This window comes from Oncorhynchus clarkii, chromosome 13 (genome assembly GCF_045791955.1).
Source record: "Oncorhynchus clarkii lewisi isolate Uvic-CL-2024 chromosome 13, UVic_Ocla_1.0, whole genome shotgun sequence".
Classification (NCBI taxonomy): Eukaryota; Metazoa; Chordata; class Actinopteri; order Salmoniformes; family Salmonidae; genus Oncorhynchus; species Oncorhynchus clarkii.
Window position 1 is genome coordinate 34,908,183 of NC_092159.1, and position 17,090 is coordinate 34,925,272.

A 17,090-nucleotide genomic window follows, 5' to 3' on the forward strand; every position below is an offset into this window, starting at 1 on the left:
CAGCTACGCCTTGCAAATGTCAAGGCGTTGCAGAAAGAGGAAGATCAAGTGAGCTACACGACACACACAGTCAAGTGGTAAGTAAACCAGCTTCTCTTTTTTTTGGTAATGCAAGACGGGAGAATCTCCAGCCCGACTTTTGGTACTGCTTCTGCAAAGTGATGATGTCTCTGCGTGCTGGACTTATAAAGTGATTTTTTTTTCTTCAGCTTACAAGTTCCCACAAGTGCCTCACGGAGAGGTTTCAGTCGCCACGGGTTTCCAAAGAAGACAGTTGCGCGCAAAGGGGAATCATGAAGGACCAGAGCTGTACTGATGAAATTACACAAATCTTCCAGGAGGCTCCGTCGGCGAGACGAGCCCTGTTGGACAACTACGACAACCTGATGAAGGTGGCTGAATACTGCGAGAGCAACTACCTGCAGGTGAGATTGGAAGTTTAGTGCAGACATCGCATAGTTAATGTATAACTACGTCAGTGTTAGGACACTGCCTAAATTATGCCGTAGCTAGTAGACATGCCATAGCCTATCAATTACTTGTACAGTTGAACAAATGGCCCACAGTACGGTTAACTTCACAGCAACGAGAGTAGGCTATTCAAATCTAGGCCCGACATTATTATTCGATCCGTCAAAATAGTGAAAGAGAATGGGTGAATCTTTCAGCTCATTCCATAACACAAATGTTATCACACAGCATATCCAATGAGAAAAATAATATACATTTCAACATAAGCTATATATCCAAGAGTATGTGGACACCCCTTCAAATTAGTGGATTCGCATATTTCAGCCACACCCATTGCTGACAGGTGTATAAAATCGAGTACACAGCCATGCAATCCCCATAGACAAACATTGGAAGTAGAATGGCCTCACTAAATATCTTGGTGACTTTCAATGTGGCACTGTCATTAGATGCACCCTTTCCAACAAGTCAGTTCTGTCAAATGTCTGCCCTGCTGGAGCTGCCCCGGTCAACTGTAAGTGTTGTTATTGTGAAGTGGAAACGTCTAAGAGAAACAATGGCTGTGAAGTGGTAGGCCACACAAGCTCACAGAACGGGATGGCCGAGTGCTGTAGCCCATAGCGCGTAAAAATCGTCTGTCCTCGGTTGCAAACTGCCTCTGGAAGCAACATCAGCACAAGAACTGTTTGTCGTGATCTTCATGAAATGGGTTTTCATGGTCAAGCAGCCGCACACAAACCTAAGATCACCATGCGCAATGCCAAGCGTCAGCTGGAGTGGTGTAAAGCTCGCCACTATTGGACTCTTGAGCAGTGGAAATGTGTTCTTTGGAATGATGACTCACGCTTCACCATCTGGCAGTCCGACATACGAATCTGGGTTTGGCGGATGCCAGGACAACGCTACCTGCACCAATGCACAAAAATGGTTCTTCAAAGGGTTCTGCTATGGGGATAGCCGAATAACCTTTTTAGGTTCGAGATAACACCTTTTTTTTCCGAAGCGTGTACACTCTTAGAAGTAAACGTGCCTGGAAGAACCTTTTGGGTCGCCACACCGGCGGAACCTTTCCAGTTCGAAAAGGTTCCTTGAGGAACCCCTCTGAGAAGGGTCTTCGAGGAACTCCTGTGTAAATGTTCAACCCGGAATCTTTTTGTGATGGGAGGGGTTCAACCTTTTTTAATAATAAATACATTGTATATTGTTCCACCATAAATGTGTTGCTACATTGAACCATTCAAGGTTCCTCCAAGAACCCCTCAAATAACCGAAGGTGCAAATATGAGCCATTTACTCGCAAAGGTTCCTTGCAAATCCATGGGGTTCCTCGAATCACCACTAATTCTAAGAGTATAGGCTACAGCGTGGCCAAAGTGGTTCTTAATTCGGCTTCTTAAATTACTCTTTACGTATTGATCAATGGAGATCATTTTTTGGGCCACCAAACCAAAACTGTTGCAGTGATATAATTGAAATTGTGATGGTGAGTCAAAAACAATGTTTGATTTCACAAAATTTTAACATTCTGTGATTAACAGCACATATTCAACTTCATGAAAAATGTTTTCCTATCTCAAGTGGTAAAACAAGTGCCTCTCTTCAGCGTAGTTAAATAATGAAAATAAAATAAAAGTGCCCGATTTAAATGAAAACTGTACAACGGCCACAGTATGTCAAAGTGTAGGTCTGTGTCTTGTGCTTCCAATGAGTGTTTATGCTATTACTATACTACTATTGTCACACCCTGACCATAGAGAGCCCATGTTTCTCTATGGTGTAGTAGGTCAGGGTGTGACGAGGGGGTGTTCTAGTTTAAAATTTCTATCTTGGTGTTTTGGTTTGGTTCCCAATTAGAGGCAGCTGGTAATCGTTGCCTCTAACTGGGGATCATATTTAAGTAGCTATTTTTCCCACCTGTGTTTGTGGGATTTTATTTTGTGTTTGTGCATCACCTAGTCACGTTTTGTTTGTTTATTTTTATTTTTTTTAAATTGCTTAAGTTTTACTTGATAATAAAGATGTGGAACTCTACGTGCTCTGCGCCTTGGTCCAGTTCTTACGACAACCGGCTCTACAGTGGATTTTTAGCAGTGTTATGGTGCTTTCGTAACCAAGTGGGAAATGGGAATTTACCACATCTGGGAAATATCCACTTGAACGACCCTCCAACTGCTAATTCCTAGTTAAATCTGCCATGAATCCCCCTGTGACAAAGGGAATGGAATCTTGTTGTGTGCAACATGGAAGGACAATTGAATGCAAGATCCACAACAACCTTTCAATTGTTAAAACATTTCTAGCCTGTCTATCTAATGGTAACGGGGTGGAGGTGTTATGCTCAACACGCTCAGTTTTTCACCAGAAAACACGGACTTAAATTAATCACTAATCACGTTAAATAAATAATATTCAGAAATAACTTTGTCAAAGCAAAGTAATAACTAGGGCTTTACAATAATGTTTTAAACTTGGCAGTATTTTTTTTTTTTGGGGGGGGGGGAGTTAGTGGGTTAAAATCTTCCTAGAAGTCACAGAGGGTGGATGGAGGGACATTTTGGCACTTGAGCATTTCTCATTTGTCAAAATAATCCATCCACCGGACATGTGTGGCATATCAAGGATCTGATTAAACAGCTTACACATGTGCACCTTGTGCTGGGGACAATAAAATGACACTCTAAAATGTGCCGTTTTTTCACACAAGACAATGTCAGAGATGTCTCAAGTTTTGAGGGAGCGTGCAATTGGCATGCTGACTGGAGGAATCTCCACCAGAGCTGTTGCCAGATAATTTAATGTTAATGAAAAGGAATCTCCGATGTCATTTTAGAGAATTTGGTGCTTTGTCCAACTGGCCTCACAACCGCAGACCACGTGTATGGTGTCGTGTAAGTGAGTGGTTTGCTGATGTCAACTTTGTGAACAGAGTGCCCCATGGTAGCAGTGGATTATGGTATGGGCAGGCATGAGATACGGACAAAAAACACAATTGCATTTCATCAATGGCAATTTGAATGCACAGAGATACCGTGACGAGAACCTGAGGCCCATTGTCGTGCCATTCATCTCCTCATGTTTCAGCATGATAATACTTGGCCCCATGTCGCAATGATCTGTACACAATTCCTGGAAGCTGAAAATGTCCCAGTTCTTCCATGGCCTGCATACTCACCAGACATGTCACCCATTGAGCATGTTTGGGATGCTCTGGATTGACGTCCATGACAGCATGTTCCAGTTCCCGCCAATATCCAGCAACTTCACACAGCCATTGAAGAGGAGTGGAACAACATTCCACAGGCCACAATCAACAGCCTGATTAACTCTATGCGAAGATGTGTCGCACTGCATGAGGAAAATGGTGATCACACCAGATACTGACTGGTTTTCTGATCCACGACCCTACCTTTTTTTTAAGGTATCTGTGACCAACAGATGCATATCTGTATTCCCAGTAATGTGAAATCCATAGATTAGGGCCTAATTCATTTATTTCAATTGACTGATTTCCTTATATGAACTGTAACTCAGCAAAAAAAAATCAAATTGTTGCATGCAGCATTTATATTTTTGTTCAGTATACATTAAGAAACATTCCTGTCAAAGAAAGAGGAACAGATGAGTTTACGTAGTCAGAAGTACTCATACTCCTCTTGAAAGCTTACTAAAGTGACAAGGAGCATTTCGGTGCTTGTATTCTAATCCAGTGTGCACCCTGGGAGAGTGATGCTGCTAGATTGGGCATTGTCGAGATGAGCAGGAAGAAGTGCACTTCTGGTGAACAACCCATCTCCTTCAAATATTTCAGTGTAAAGAGAGCGTTTCATTGTGAAGAGAAACACAATTGAGTGCATTCTAATTGGTTGTGCCTGCGTGTGACGCGTGTCTCTGTCGGGCATTCGAGTCTGAGAGAGAAATGGTGTTCATCTGAGCACAGCAAGTAACACAGGAAGTCTCTGTGCATCTGTGTGTACAGTATATGTAAAGTGAGCGTGTACAGTATATGTGAAGTGTAAAGTGAGCGTGTACAGTATGTGAAGTGTAAAGTGAGCGTCTACAGTATATGTGAAGTGTAAAGTGAGCGTGTACTGTATGTGAAGTGTAAAGTGAGCGTGTACTGTATGTGAAGTGTAAAGTGAGCGTGTACAGTATGTGAAGTGTAAAGTGAGCGTGTACTGTATGTGAAGTGTAAAGTGAGCGTGTACTGTATGTGAAGTGTAAAGTGAGCGTGTACAGTATGTGAAGTGTAAAGTGAGCGTGTACTGTATGTGAAGTGTAAAGTGAGCGTGTACAGTATATGTAAAGTGAGCGTGTACAGTATGTGAAGTGTAAAGTGAGCGTGTACAGTATGTGAAGTGTAAAGTGAGCGTGTACAGTATATGTGAAGTGTAAAGTGAGCGTGTACAGTATGTGAAGTGTAAAGTGAGCGTGTACAGTATGTGAAGTGTAAAGTGAGCGTGTACTGTATGTGAAGTGTAAAGTGAGTGTGTACAGTATGTGAAGTGTAAAGTGAGCGTGTACAGTATATGTAAAGTGAGCGTGTACAGTATATGTGAAGTGTAAAGTGAGCGTGTACAGTATGTGAAGTGACCGTGTACAGTATGTAAAGTGAGCGTGTACAGTATATGTGAAGTGTAAAGTGAGCGTGTACAGTATATGTTAAGTGAGCGTGTACAGTATATGTGAAGTGTAAAGTGAGCGTGTACAGTATATGTAAAGTGAGCGTGTACAGTATATGTGCCCATTTCTATGTGAGTGTGAAGGAGTGCACATTTAAGGGTAGGCTCTACTTCCTCATGCTCTATGGCAGGCGTGTGCAGTCTTTTGTCAACCTAGTTGTTAGGTGATGCTCTAAATACTGTAGGTAGCCTGCTGGAACCTGTCTGATCGCAACACAGCAAACTGGACAGTGTTACCCAGTGTTGATTTCTCAGTATTGATTCACGAGTGAAATTAACTCTCGTGGTGTAAAATAACCCCAGTGTTGATGTTAAGAACCAGTGTTGAGTGTGAGTCATTCTGTGATTTCCCAGCATGCTCCACTGCAGCTCAATTTTGGGGGATTGTCTTTAGTATCTGTGTTTTTGCATGTTCATTTCTTGATTTATTAATCTTGTGCTACACAAAGATAAATAGCATACAGTTTTCTCAACTACCGGTAATCCAATCACTGAAATAGTTGTTCCAGTTTAAAGGGTTTAGGTGGGCTCCTTTATCAATGTTCCTAACCCTGGTAGTCATTCTGAATGCGGGTTGCAGGTGAATAAAAATTCCAACTGTTGGCTGTCCTAACTCTGGCTGGATTCCAATAGGAATTACATAGCACTTTGCAAGCCAGCATAATGTGACTTGCAGGCCTGATGTGGCCTGTACACCAGAAGGTTCATAACACCACTGTTTTGGGGTGAAACATGGCCCTCAAAGTAAGTCCTTATGATATTCTGAATTGAATGTATTGTCCTAAACAGTTTAACAGTAGGAACTCAGTGAAGTCCACAGGACTGAGAATGAACGAATTTAACAATCATGTCTCTGTCACTAACAAATAGTCATTACATCGGCTGATGTAAAAAAGGGCTTTATAAATATATTTGATTGATATAACACTGAAATTATTTTGGGGTCATGGCTTAGTGGCTTTGAATGACTTCTTTTTGGCCATCTGTGGGTAGAAGTTTTGTATAAATTTAAGGGGGATACCTAGTCAGTTGTACAACTGAAATGTGTCATCCGCCTTTAACCCAACCCCTCTGAATCAGAGAGGTGCAGGGGGCTGCCTTAATCGACATTTTCGGGGTCCAGGGAACAGTGGGTTAACTGCCTTGTTCAGACAGATTTTTACCTTGTCTGCTCAGCGATTCGATCCAGCAGCCTTTCAGTTACTGGCCCAACGCTCTACCACTAGGATACTTGCCGCTTCTCAATTTAATTGGGGGTGGCAGGGTAGTCTAGTGGTTAGAGCATTGGACTAATAACCGAAAGGTTGCAAGTTCAAACCCCCGAGCTGAAAAGGCTGTTGTTCTGCCCCTGAACAGGCAGTTAACCCACTGTTCCTAGGCCGTCATTGAAAATAAGAATTTGTTCTTAACTGACTTGCCTAGTTAAATAAAGGTTTTTAAAAAAAGTGGTCTATGGTTATGTTAATTAAATTCTGAGCACATCTGCTGCTATTCCTGAAGTCTTTGTAAAACTGTACAAAAGAGCACGTGGCAACTACCGTGACTCATAATGTCCAACGCTGAATGACCTTGTCAAGAGATACAGACCTATTAGTGTAATGGTTAGAAATTCTTTATGAGGTGTTATTGTATAACACTAACAGGGTCAGCACTAAGCTCAGTGTTAATTTAACGCTCAAAAGTCTGGACCTGTATAGACACTTTCCCAGTGTTAAACTTAACACTGTCAGTGTTGATTGAACAGAGAAATTGCTGTGTACATTCACCACAAAATGAAATAGAATTGTGAACGCAGCGCTCAGGCTGTTTCTTCCAGGCTAGTAAATAGGTGCTTTCACTGTCTATCTAAAAAAAAAAGAAGGGGTAATGTGTTCAGCACTGAGCTGTCAAAGACTGTGTGTGTGTATTTTGATATTATGGGAGAATTAGATCAGGAAGGCATTCTACTGTGTGAGGAGGAAGTGAGAGGTCTTATTGCACTGCTCTTCTCAGACACGTCAACAGAATCCTATGACATATAACTCTGAAAAATCTCATCTCACATTGTCAATGTCAAAATCACATGCTATTATTATCATGGTTGTTATGATCCCCAAGTTATCATACTATATTTGTGACATGAGCATCCTTTTTTCACGACTGTCTCCCCGTGTCTCGCTCTCTGTCTCTCTCTTCCTCTCCCTCTCTCTTTTTTTCTCGCTCTCCCTCACATTAGGCAGGTGCGGATGCGGTCAAGGCCCTGGAGGAGACTAAGAACTTTACCACCCAGTCTCTGGCCAGTGTGGCCTACCAGATCAGCACCCTGGCCTCCAACGTCCTCAAGCTGCTAGACGCACAGAACTCCCAGCTCAGACACATGGAGTCTTCTGTCAACCTCATCGGACAGGTACATAATCTCCACACTTTTTTTTTTGTCACTAGCATGTCTCCATACACACTTGTGGGTTAGGCCACGATTCAGTTTCAGGAAGAGAACACAAGCATGTGGATGTTAGCAGCAGTGGTGGTCGGTGCCGTTTAAGGTAAGGTTTTTCTTTTTTTTATGAGCGTGGACTAATTTCTATTACAGGATATTGGATGACTGTCATTCATATTCCATTCACCCAGCTCAATGTAACATCGCTAGGTTTAGGCTACTACACGATACTCAAATGTTCCCTATACGCATCATGAGGTTGCTACAACTTAGCCTATGAATGAGAGTTTACAACGTAGGTGCACAGGTCGAGAGAAATTTGAATAGTCAAGGTGACAGACATTAATACATTCAATACTGCCTTGCACACCCTTGCCTGTATCTAGCTTATCATTAGTCCAACAGTTGCAAACAAGAGTTTCTATAGGACAAATTCAGGAATCTTTGTACCCGTTTAGTTCCGTTTGCTTCCGTTTACGAAAAGTTTTTCAACAGAATCGGTGGAATTTCTACACCCCTGATCACACGCAAACACCGTTTACTCTCATAGCAGCCACTCACAAACAGCATGATCACTTTTCTCTTTGTATATGTAATCTGCATCTATGTAATCTCCTCCTCTCACATTTCCCCTTTACTTGTGGACTTCAGTGCAGAACACATCAACTGTCATCAGAAGCCAAACCTTCTTTTCATAACTGCTAACCGCTAAACACAGCCTAGATCATCGTTACCAAATTTTCATAGTCAACATAGCTACTAGAACTAACACGTTAGTAAACCCACTACAATCATGCACTACAGTGTACAGTCAGCAGCAAGCAGTTTAGCACACTGGCAAGCCCCGGTTGCAAAACATTTATAAAACCAAAAGCTTACCTTAACTTGGAAGAGTTCTTGTGTTGGATAGCCATAGCCAGCTAACTAACATAGCATCCCAATCTGTTTGAGCCAGTTGTTTGGTAGGCTAAACTAGTTAGCTGCATTTGCTTGCTAAGTAAGTGAAAGTGAAAAAAACAACAATTCAATATAGCTAGCTCTAGATTCATTCTGTGATCCTTTGATTGGGTGGACAACATGTCAGTTCATGCTGCAAGAGCTCTGATAGGTAGGATGACGTCCTCCAGAAGTTGTCATAATTACTGTGTAAGTCTATGGAAGGGGGTGAGAACCACGAGCCTCCTAGGTTTTGTATTGAAGTCAATGTACCCAGAGCAGGACGGAAGCCAGCTGTCCTCTGATTACTCCATGGTGCCACCCTACAGAGTGTTGTTGAGGCTACCGTAAACCTTCATTGCAAAACAGTGTGTTTTAATCAATTATTTGGTGACATTAATATATTTAGCATAGTTTCATTTATTTAAAAAGGATAACTTTTTTGGTGTTTCACTATTTTTATTTTGATCAAATTCACTGAGGAGGATGGTCCTCCCCTTCCTCTTCTCAGGCGCCTTCACTGGTTAGCATGCTAAAAAGGAAGATTTGCTTGCTTGAACCCAGGCTTTAGAATGAGGAGGCCCATCAGAGTTAGTGACTGGACTGAAGGGGCACAAAAAAAGGAAATTTGATTTCATGAGTCACCCTCCGTCCGGGTTGATGCGTTGTTGCACCTAGATCAGCAGGGTTCTCTGAGTGTCAATGGTACCCACTGTGCCAATTGTCTTTATTCCTTTCCCCCTCCCTCTCTTCCTCCTTTTCCTCTACCCCTCCTTATCCTCTACCCTTCTACCCCTCCCTCCACCCCACCATCCCTTCCTTCCTCCCCCTCATCTCCTTACACCTGGTGCTCAGCATATGAAAGCTGCAGGGTCTGCCTCTTCGCTGATCTGGGCTGGTTTCCAGGGACTCTTTGGGGACCCTGGCCTTCTTCCATGCAGAATAGCAGAATTCTCCATCCCCAGTACACCCAGCTTACTCTCTTACACCAGCACAACTGTCCCCCGCTGCCCCCCCATCCACCTCTCTGTAGCCCCACTGTTCCCCGCTGCACCCCTTCCCCCCCCCCCTCTCTGTAGCCCACTGTCCCCAAAAGCTGGCACAGACCCCAGGCATTCCTGCATGCTCCGTGCCCAGCATTATCATACAGAACCAGTTCACCTGAGGAGGGGGTTGGGGGTGGAGGGGTGAGTGGGTTGAGGGGCTACAGGGTGAAATTTGACCTTCAACACAGAGCATCATTGGGGCTGGGATGGAATGAAAGACCCCAATGTTCTCTGTTCTGAGCGTTCCTTCCTGCGAACCTCTGATTGATGTCCTCCATTGTCTGCTGGCACCCGTGAAGGGTCCCTGACAACTGTATACTAAATGATAGGGCTCACTTGAAAGAGGGTTTGAGAATATTACCACTTTCGTTTATGAGCTATATTGAGCCAATGATGTTGCCAGAGAAAGGGTACCACGCTATTCCATCCTGTATGGATTATTTTGTATTTTGAAAAAAAAAAAAGATTTACCAGAGGGAAGGAATTAAGAATAGCACATCCTCTGCCCCTTGTCTTGCAGACAGTGGACATGCACAGAGAGAAGGTGGCCCGGAGAGAGATCGGGGCTTTCACCACAGCCAAGAGGGTTCCCCGCAGTCACAAAATAATCCCCCCGGCAACAGGCAAGGAGCCCAAACCCAAGTACACCCGTAGTCCCATCGCCTACTCTGACCTGGACACACTGGGACATGGCATGAAGGTGAGACTGAGTGTTCAAGTTCAAGCGCAATTACTCACATGTTTTACCTCACATTCCCAGGACATTAAAAAGGCCAAAGGCGCAAATACTTTCCCTGCACGTGTCTTACTATACAGCTACAGAACTGTACACTACTGTATGTTGCAATCAATATTCAATAGTAATGCTGGAAATTACTGATGTGGAAATGTAATTTCTCTTTGGTGAAAACGGCTTTTTAAAACCTGTCACCAGGGTACTGTGGTTGGAGTCCAAAGGCTCCGTAGGTTTCCTTAGCTCTCAAGACAAGCCGTTTAAGATGCAGATAGGCAGCAGCCATGATTTCTGTTTTTACCACCCTGCCTCTCGTCTACACCACATCCAGTTAGAGAGGAGCAGCTTGTTGCGTAAGGCTGACCTCGATTAGCGCACGCACGCACACACACACACACACACACACACACACACACAGAACAAGCAGCCAGCCAGCCACTGTGCACCGTGGGAAAATGGCTAGACACACTAATTAGTGCTGCCAAGGCTCAGCCGCTTCATTGATGCTCCAACACAATTCGCTCATCTACAACACACACACACACACACATAAACGACCTCTTCCTTTTCACTCTGCTCTCCCTTTGTCTCTCTCTCTCTCTCTTTCTCTCTCTCTATCTATCGCTCTGTCTCACCGCATCCCCACAGGATTCTGGTAAGCTGATGGGGAAAGCAGGGTCATCAAAACGCAAACATGGCGGCACAATCAGGTATGATGCTGACACAGCTGACTCCATGTGATTGCTCTGCTCTCACACTACCATTCTAACTGTAACTGTTTCACTTCCTGTAAAAGTCCTTCGGACAGGAAGCCTAGTTTCCGCACATCCTCTGTGCTCAGTGGTCCACGAAAACCCCTTGTTCAACTTTTATTCGAGACCAGAAACATCAGCAAAATAAATGTTTAAAATAATTTGTGTGAGCTTGTGGGTAGGATTGGGGAATGTATTCATGGCTAACCACACCTCCTGTCCAGTCATGTTTGTTGTGTTCATTCAGTCGGGGGTTGAATGACATTCAGCCAGAGGGAGATTTACTGTGGACAGGAGAGAGCGATTACAGAGCTTTCACATTGTGATTATGCCAAGAACAAACCAGGAAGTATAGAAATCAAATGCAGGTGTCATTTGCACCGAGTAGCATATTTAAACTGTTTCGCGAGAGAAGAGTACAACGTCTCACTGTCATTGTGCGCGAGTGATAGAGTTGATAGAGCTGGTCTGTGTGATGTCCAAGTGCCAGCATTTGTGATAATGCTATGTGACGCTTAAGGGCTGTGTGTGTGTTTTCAGCAGGAGCACTTCCAGAGCACCCCCAGAGCCTGTCCAGTGTCCCATAGCCCCCTCTCTGTCTCGAGGGGCGTCCCTCACATCTCTCAATGATCGCTCCATTGGGTAAAAAACACTTACTGGAAACACAGTTTTACTGTACACATGTAAGCTTTGACACTTACTACCAAACACTGTAGAATATCTCCAACCAGACATGGAAATATACCTCTAGCTCACTTTGACGTTGCCCTCCCCTCCTGTAACAGGTCCAGCTTCGGCAAGGCCGTGCCTCCCCCCGTGGTCCCCGGCTGGCCCGCGTCACCCGACTCTGACATCATCACCACCCTGCTGGAGGAGGCCCCGCCCCCACCACCGCCCCTGTCTCTGATGGAGGATGGTGACGCCGCCATGACAGCTGCGGCCCCTCTTCCTCCTCCTCCCATGGCGCCTCCTGCCTCCTCTCTGGATGTCCCTCCGCTGGCCCCCACCACCACAACCAGCACCCCTGAACCTGCCCATACCAGCCTAGCCTGCATCCCCCCTCCCCCTGCCCCACCCCCACTGGAGACTGGTAAGTGTCTGTATCACATTTCATTATGAATTTGCATACATTTTTACAAACTATTTGTGACTAGCGTACATACTGTTAGTAATTGACTGTAAACGTATTGTATGAGTAACTAAAGTACAGTAACATGTCTTAAACTGAATATCACACTCAATATAACACCCTGGCGGGAAATATCGCTTGTTTTTTGTGTTTCCCACACTGTGAGACAGCTTTAGCACACTGCACAGCACAGTGTAGGAGAGGAAATGAGAACACATTGCGTGCAGACAGACACCCAGAGAAATGCGCATGCTGACTCGTCTAGAGGCAGGAAACCAGGAACTGTGATACTTGTGCCTGCACTGTGATACTAAGAAATAGATCCTTTTTTTTTCTCCCTTAGTTGCATGATTGTGTTACTGATTTCACACGGTATGAAACGCTGAATATCAACTTAAGCAGATATTCTTCAATTAATATTCTCTTTTCTCAGTGGCTGAAGAGAACGGCTTCCCGCCCCCAATGCCACCACCATCTGACGAGCCTCTCCCGCCACCAGCCAGTGAGGGCCTGGAGCTCCCTGACCCGCCCCCTCCACCGAGTGATGAAGTGGATGAAGGTGAAAGGAGCGGAATGTGTCACACTGTACTTTTAATGGTCTTTCAACAATTGGTTTTGAAAGGACTCTTGAATGAGACCTCGCATCCATTTCTAATGCCGTAAAGGATCTGATTTGTTGAAATGTTGCTTATCTGTTTGTTTAGTTTAGCTGTCTGTCTGGGGTTTGTCTGTTTGTCTGTCTGTCTATGCAGAGCATGCTCGCTGATGCTGATCTTTGGTGTTTTCCTGTCCTTATATCTGTCTGCTTCTTCTTGACCTTTGACCTGTGACCTGTCTCTCTCCGGCTCAGCTCTGCAGCCCAGGCGGCCTCGTGTACGTCGTCACCCCCCCAGCTCGCGCTCCATGTCCCTCAGGGTCCGCACGGGCCCTAGCTCTCGCTCGCTCTACACTCGCTCGCTCTTCCTGCCAACCATCCAATCACGTAAGGCCACTTTGGCAACCCCCCCCGCATCCCAGGTCCTGCCCCCTGGCTGTAGTCCAATATGGCCTCATGACTTAGTATTAATATACCAATCATTAGTTCATGAGGAGCTGAACATGGCTAATGCGAAACTGGTTTAATATTACACCACCGTTGTTTAGGTTTATGATGCATGATGAAAGTTCAAGCCTTGCTTAAGCAATAGTGTTAGCTTAGTGCCGGCGTTAGCATTTGGGCCGTCATTGTAACTAACTATTTGTTCTTAACTGACTTGCCTGGTTATATAAAGGTTCAACCAGTAAATAGATTTCAATAAATGTGGAGTCCCCTCTGAAGACCCATTTTGGCTGATCTGATGTTACCTTTCTCCGTCACCCATTCCTACCTCTCCCTCTGTGACCTCACCGCTCAGTCATGATCCCTCCTCCCCCTTCATACCCTCCTCCTCTCGCCCCTCCCGTGTCGCTGAGCCCCCTGTCCAGCCTGCCCGCCCGCCTTGATCACCTGGGTAAGTGGAGACTGTGTGAGACCTCAATACACCCTCCAGGCCACTGTCCAAATTACTGCATCACTGCTACTGCTGCTGCTGCTATTGCTGTTGAGTCTACTGAGTTGGAAGGTAAAGCCATGGACAGATCCTGTCCTCTAGAAGTGCGCCAGACACTGGGTTGGTAACGTCTTTTGTTTTGGCTTTTCAATGTAACAGATAACACATTATGTGGAGAAAATAGTTTCAAAGAAGCTAGGTACTGTAAATGGATTCAAACAGTCCTCGGGAACAAGTTATACACTGTGGTTTTGATACACTTTGGAACAAGAATGACTTGTATGGGAAGTGGTGCAGCCTATCAGTTTGGGTTTATATGCCTTTTTGCCCAATCCTGTAGATCTGGTGATCCCAGCCCCGCCTCCTCCACCTTTTACCGACAGTGTGGGTGGCTTCGATGACGTCATGCCACCCCTACCTCCCCCTGCTGATTATGACACAACTGGCCCTACAGACTTTTTAGAGAAAGGTATGATAGTTCTCCATGCACATTCACCAATGGATAAATTACTAAATGCTGCCATGGCCCAAATTGCATGCATACTTCTACAGTACCTATTCAATGTCTGACCAAGTAATACCATTCAAATTTGGCCTGTGTTTCTGTGGTGTCTTGGTTGTCTCATTGCAATTCACTTTCCCTCCCAGTGGTGGCGCTGTACAGCTACAACTCAGGGAAGCCTGGCGACCTGATGTTCCAGGAGGGAGAAGTCATCTACCTGATCAAGAGGAATGAAGACGGCTGGTGTGAGGGAACGCTCAACGGAGTAGAGGGATTCTTCCCTGGGAACTACGTAGATTCCTTCACCAACTAAGATATTAGACCACTTAAAGGTAGACTCAGCGATATGACGTATATGCAGAAAGTAAACAGCACAGTGGGTCAATTTCCGCGACAACTAAGAGTTTTGAAGCCAGAGGCTCAACTTGTCCTCTGTTTTGGTCTTGTGGCTACCTTGTTGTAAAAGCGTGAAGCGCACCCGTGCACGTGCGCAGATACCGTGTGAGAGCGGAGTCGTGCATCTCGCTTATCGCAATATCTGTGGTGCTGCTCGTGGCAATGTCATTTCGCTTAGTCTACCTTTTTAATATGAAGTGAAAGTCGGCTCTGTCCACAAACAACCCCTAACCCTAAACCCTAGGTCTACCTAGGCACTTTATGTTGATCAGGAAGAATTGAACGGGTGTAAACATACATACTCACATCATTGGTATAAGAAATAACTATTGTAGCTTTATCTGTCCCTTTGATAGGCCAGGTGGAATTTCAATCATATTGCCTGTCAGGTATAGAGTTTGGGGCTAGTGGTTGTTGAGTTGTTTCTTGACGGGGACGTGGTCAACTGTAGAAAGACCTCTACTGACCCCTACTGGTCATAGTAATATGAACGGAAAATAAGGCAATGATGACAGGACTCTGAAATATAGCCACTATATGGCGCGATGGGCTAGTTATATATTACCAAGAGGGTCACTAGGTAGGACGACTTAATACCTGCTATCTTTCATCCAAGACTAGATCAAATATAAAAAGTCAGCTTGCTTATTAACCATTGAAGGTAGTGAATACTTGGGAAATGCTTTGCAAGTTATACAATAGCTCTATGTCCCGTTCAGTATTGTTTTACAAGTACTGTAAGTACCAGTATATGAGCTACTGTTGTGCTCAGTAGGACAAGCCCTAAACGCTGTATAATGTGGTAAAGTTGCTTCCGTTTTTTTTGTCAATGTGACCAGCCACTGTTTGCTGCTGCAGTTTTTGGCTCTGCAGGATGATATTGGTCTCTTAATTAGACTTGCACTAATATATTTTGTAATATTCAAACTCAGATGAAATAATATATGGATTATAGAGACGATTCTCGGAGAAAATATGTGTATGAATTCTGTTACGAGGTGAACATATTTGACTGGCAGTGAGGTCATATGAGATTGAGAAATGTAAAAGTGATTTTAAACTTGTTAATGTGGTCAGTTAGTTTCATTTTTGATGTTTAGTGTATCCTTTGAGGTTGAACAATGTTTCATTTTACATGTCTGTCAATAAAATGCGTAGCTTTTCCAAATCAAACTTCCTCAAGTTCCCAACTATAGAACAAAAGACTACTACTGCGTGTGCCATGAAGAGCGTTATAAGAGGAGTAACAAACTAAGTCCATGTCATTTTGTTGCCTGAAACGATAGGTCTTATTTTAATGCTAAGACAACATGATACAGTAACACTGTGCCTTTAAACAGAAACGGATTGCTATAAACCTGTCACCTTAACCCTCAGTTCAATAGCACACCCTTTGCCAGATAAGACACACAGACATTACAGTACACATACACTCAGGTCTTCTATATTCACACACACACACACACACACATGTTCACACATAGGTTCAGGTCCTTATTGATTTCCGTTGAATTCCCAGGTTCACTGAAAGGGGCCTGCTGGATTTAAGGTAAGATAAAGTTCATTTGGATTTATATGTTTACATTTATATGTTTATAATATGACTATAGGTCAACAGAACGTTGTTGGCATGAATGTGGGACACATATCTACTCGGACAGACTGAATTGAATAGGTTCTTCTTGGTGTTGACTTCTTTGTGTTGTACACACTGACTGTGCGGTTAGTTATGCTATTCTTTGGAAACTTGTTCTTTCACTCCACTTCCACTTGTGTTTTTTTTATCCACTTGTGATTTTATCCACCTGTGGACTTAACATGAGATACTATCACCTGTGAGTGCCTCTCGATCAAGCCACAGACGGCCATAAACAACCTATTTATGTAAACACACCACAGCTTTACAGTAGAATGCCGATACTACCTGTGTCTTGATACTGACCAATTCAAATTGAGGGTGACAGAAGTTTACAAGACATTTTCGTTGCAACGCTCTTTCTTTTAAAGTGCAACTAGTCTCTGGTAGCTGACATTTGGTTCTGAGTGTGGCAAAGGTACTGTTTCCTGAGTCATGTTTATGACCGTGGTGGAAAAACATGATTTCACTAGTGAAGTCACTTCACTCAGATGAAGTTTTACGTGTGTCCAGTGTTTCAAGTTCCCTGGTGTCCACATCACCAACAAGCTATCATGGTCCAAACACACCAAGACAGTCGTGAAGAGGGCATGACAACACTGTACCCCCGCACATTTCTTTTAACACTTTTTTGGGGGTTACTACATGATTCCTTATGTGTTATTTCAAAGTTTTGATGTCTTCACTAGTATTCTACAATGTAGAAAATAGTCAAAATAAAGAAAAACCCTTGAATGACTAGGTGTGTCCAAACTGTATATATATTTTTTTATTCTGGTTTCTCAGGGGGTGCTACAGCACCCTCAGCACCCCTACTTCCCGAGGCTATGCCTGTTTCAAGACGTCCACTATCATCCCCGTGCCC

At 44.0% G+C, this 17,090-nt stretch overlaps 1 protein-coding gene across 4 annotated transcripts; it reads left to right on the forward strand.

Annotated features, from left to right (window-relative positions):
• Positions 1-26: 26 nt before the first annotated feature.
• On the forward strand, positions 27-15,762 carry LOC139364579 (ABI gene family member 3-like). 4 transcript variants are annotated; one of them, XM_071101436.1, is made up of 12 exons: positions 27-77; positions 210-425; positions 7,366-7,536; positions 10,069-10,248; positions 10,930-10,991; positions 11,574-11,675; positions 11,819-12,123; positions 12,596-12,721; positions 13,013-13,144; positions 13,557-13,652; positions 14,032-14,160; positions 14,340-15,762. In XM_071101436.1, exons 2-12 carry the CDS (start codon positions 294-296, stop codon positions 14,504-14,506), a joined length of 1,602 nt encoding a protein of 533 aa, XP_070957537.1. In that variant the 5' UTR covers positions 27-77; positions 210-293; the 3' UTR covers positions 14,507-15,762. The 4 variants fall into 4 exon arrangements, with proteins under 4 accessions (XP_070957537.1, XP_070957539.1, XP_070957538.1 ...); XM_071101437.1 differs by lacking the exon at positions 27-77 and having other exon boundaries at positions 125-425; positions 11,577-11,675; XM_071101438.1 differs by lacking the exons at positions 13,013-13,144; positions 13,557-13,652.
• The last annotated feature ends 1,328 nt before the right edge of the window (positions 15,763-17,090 follow it).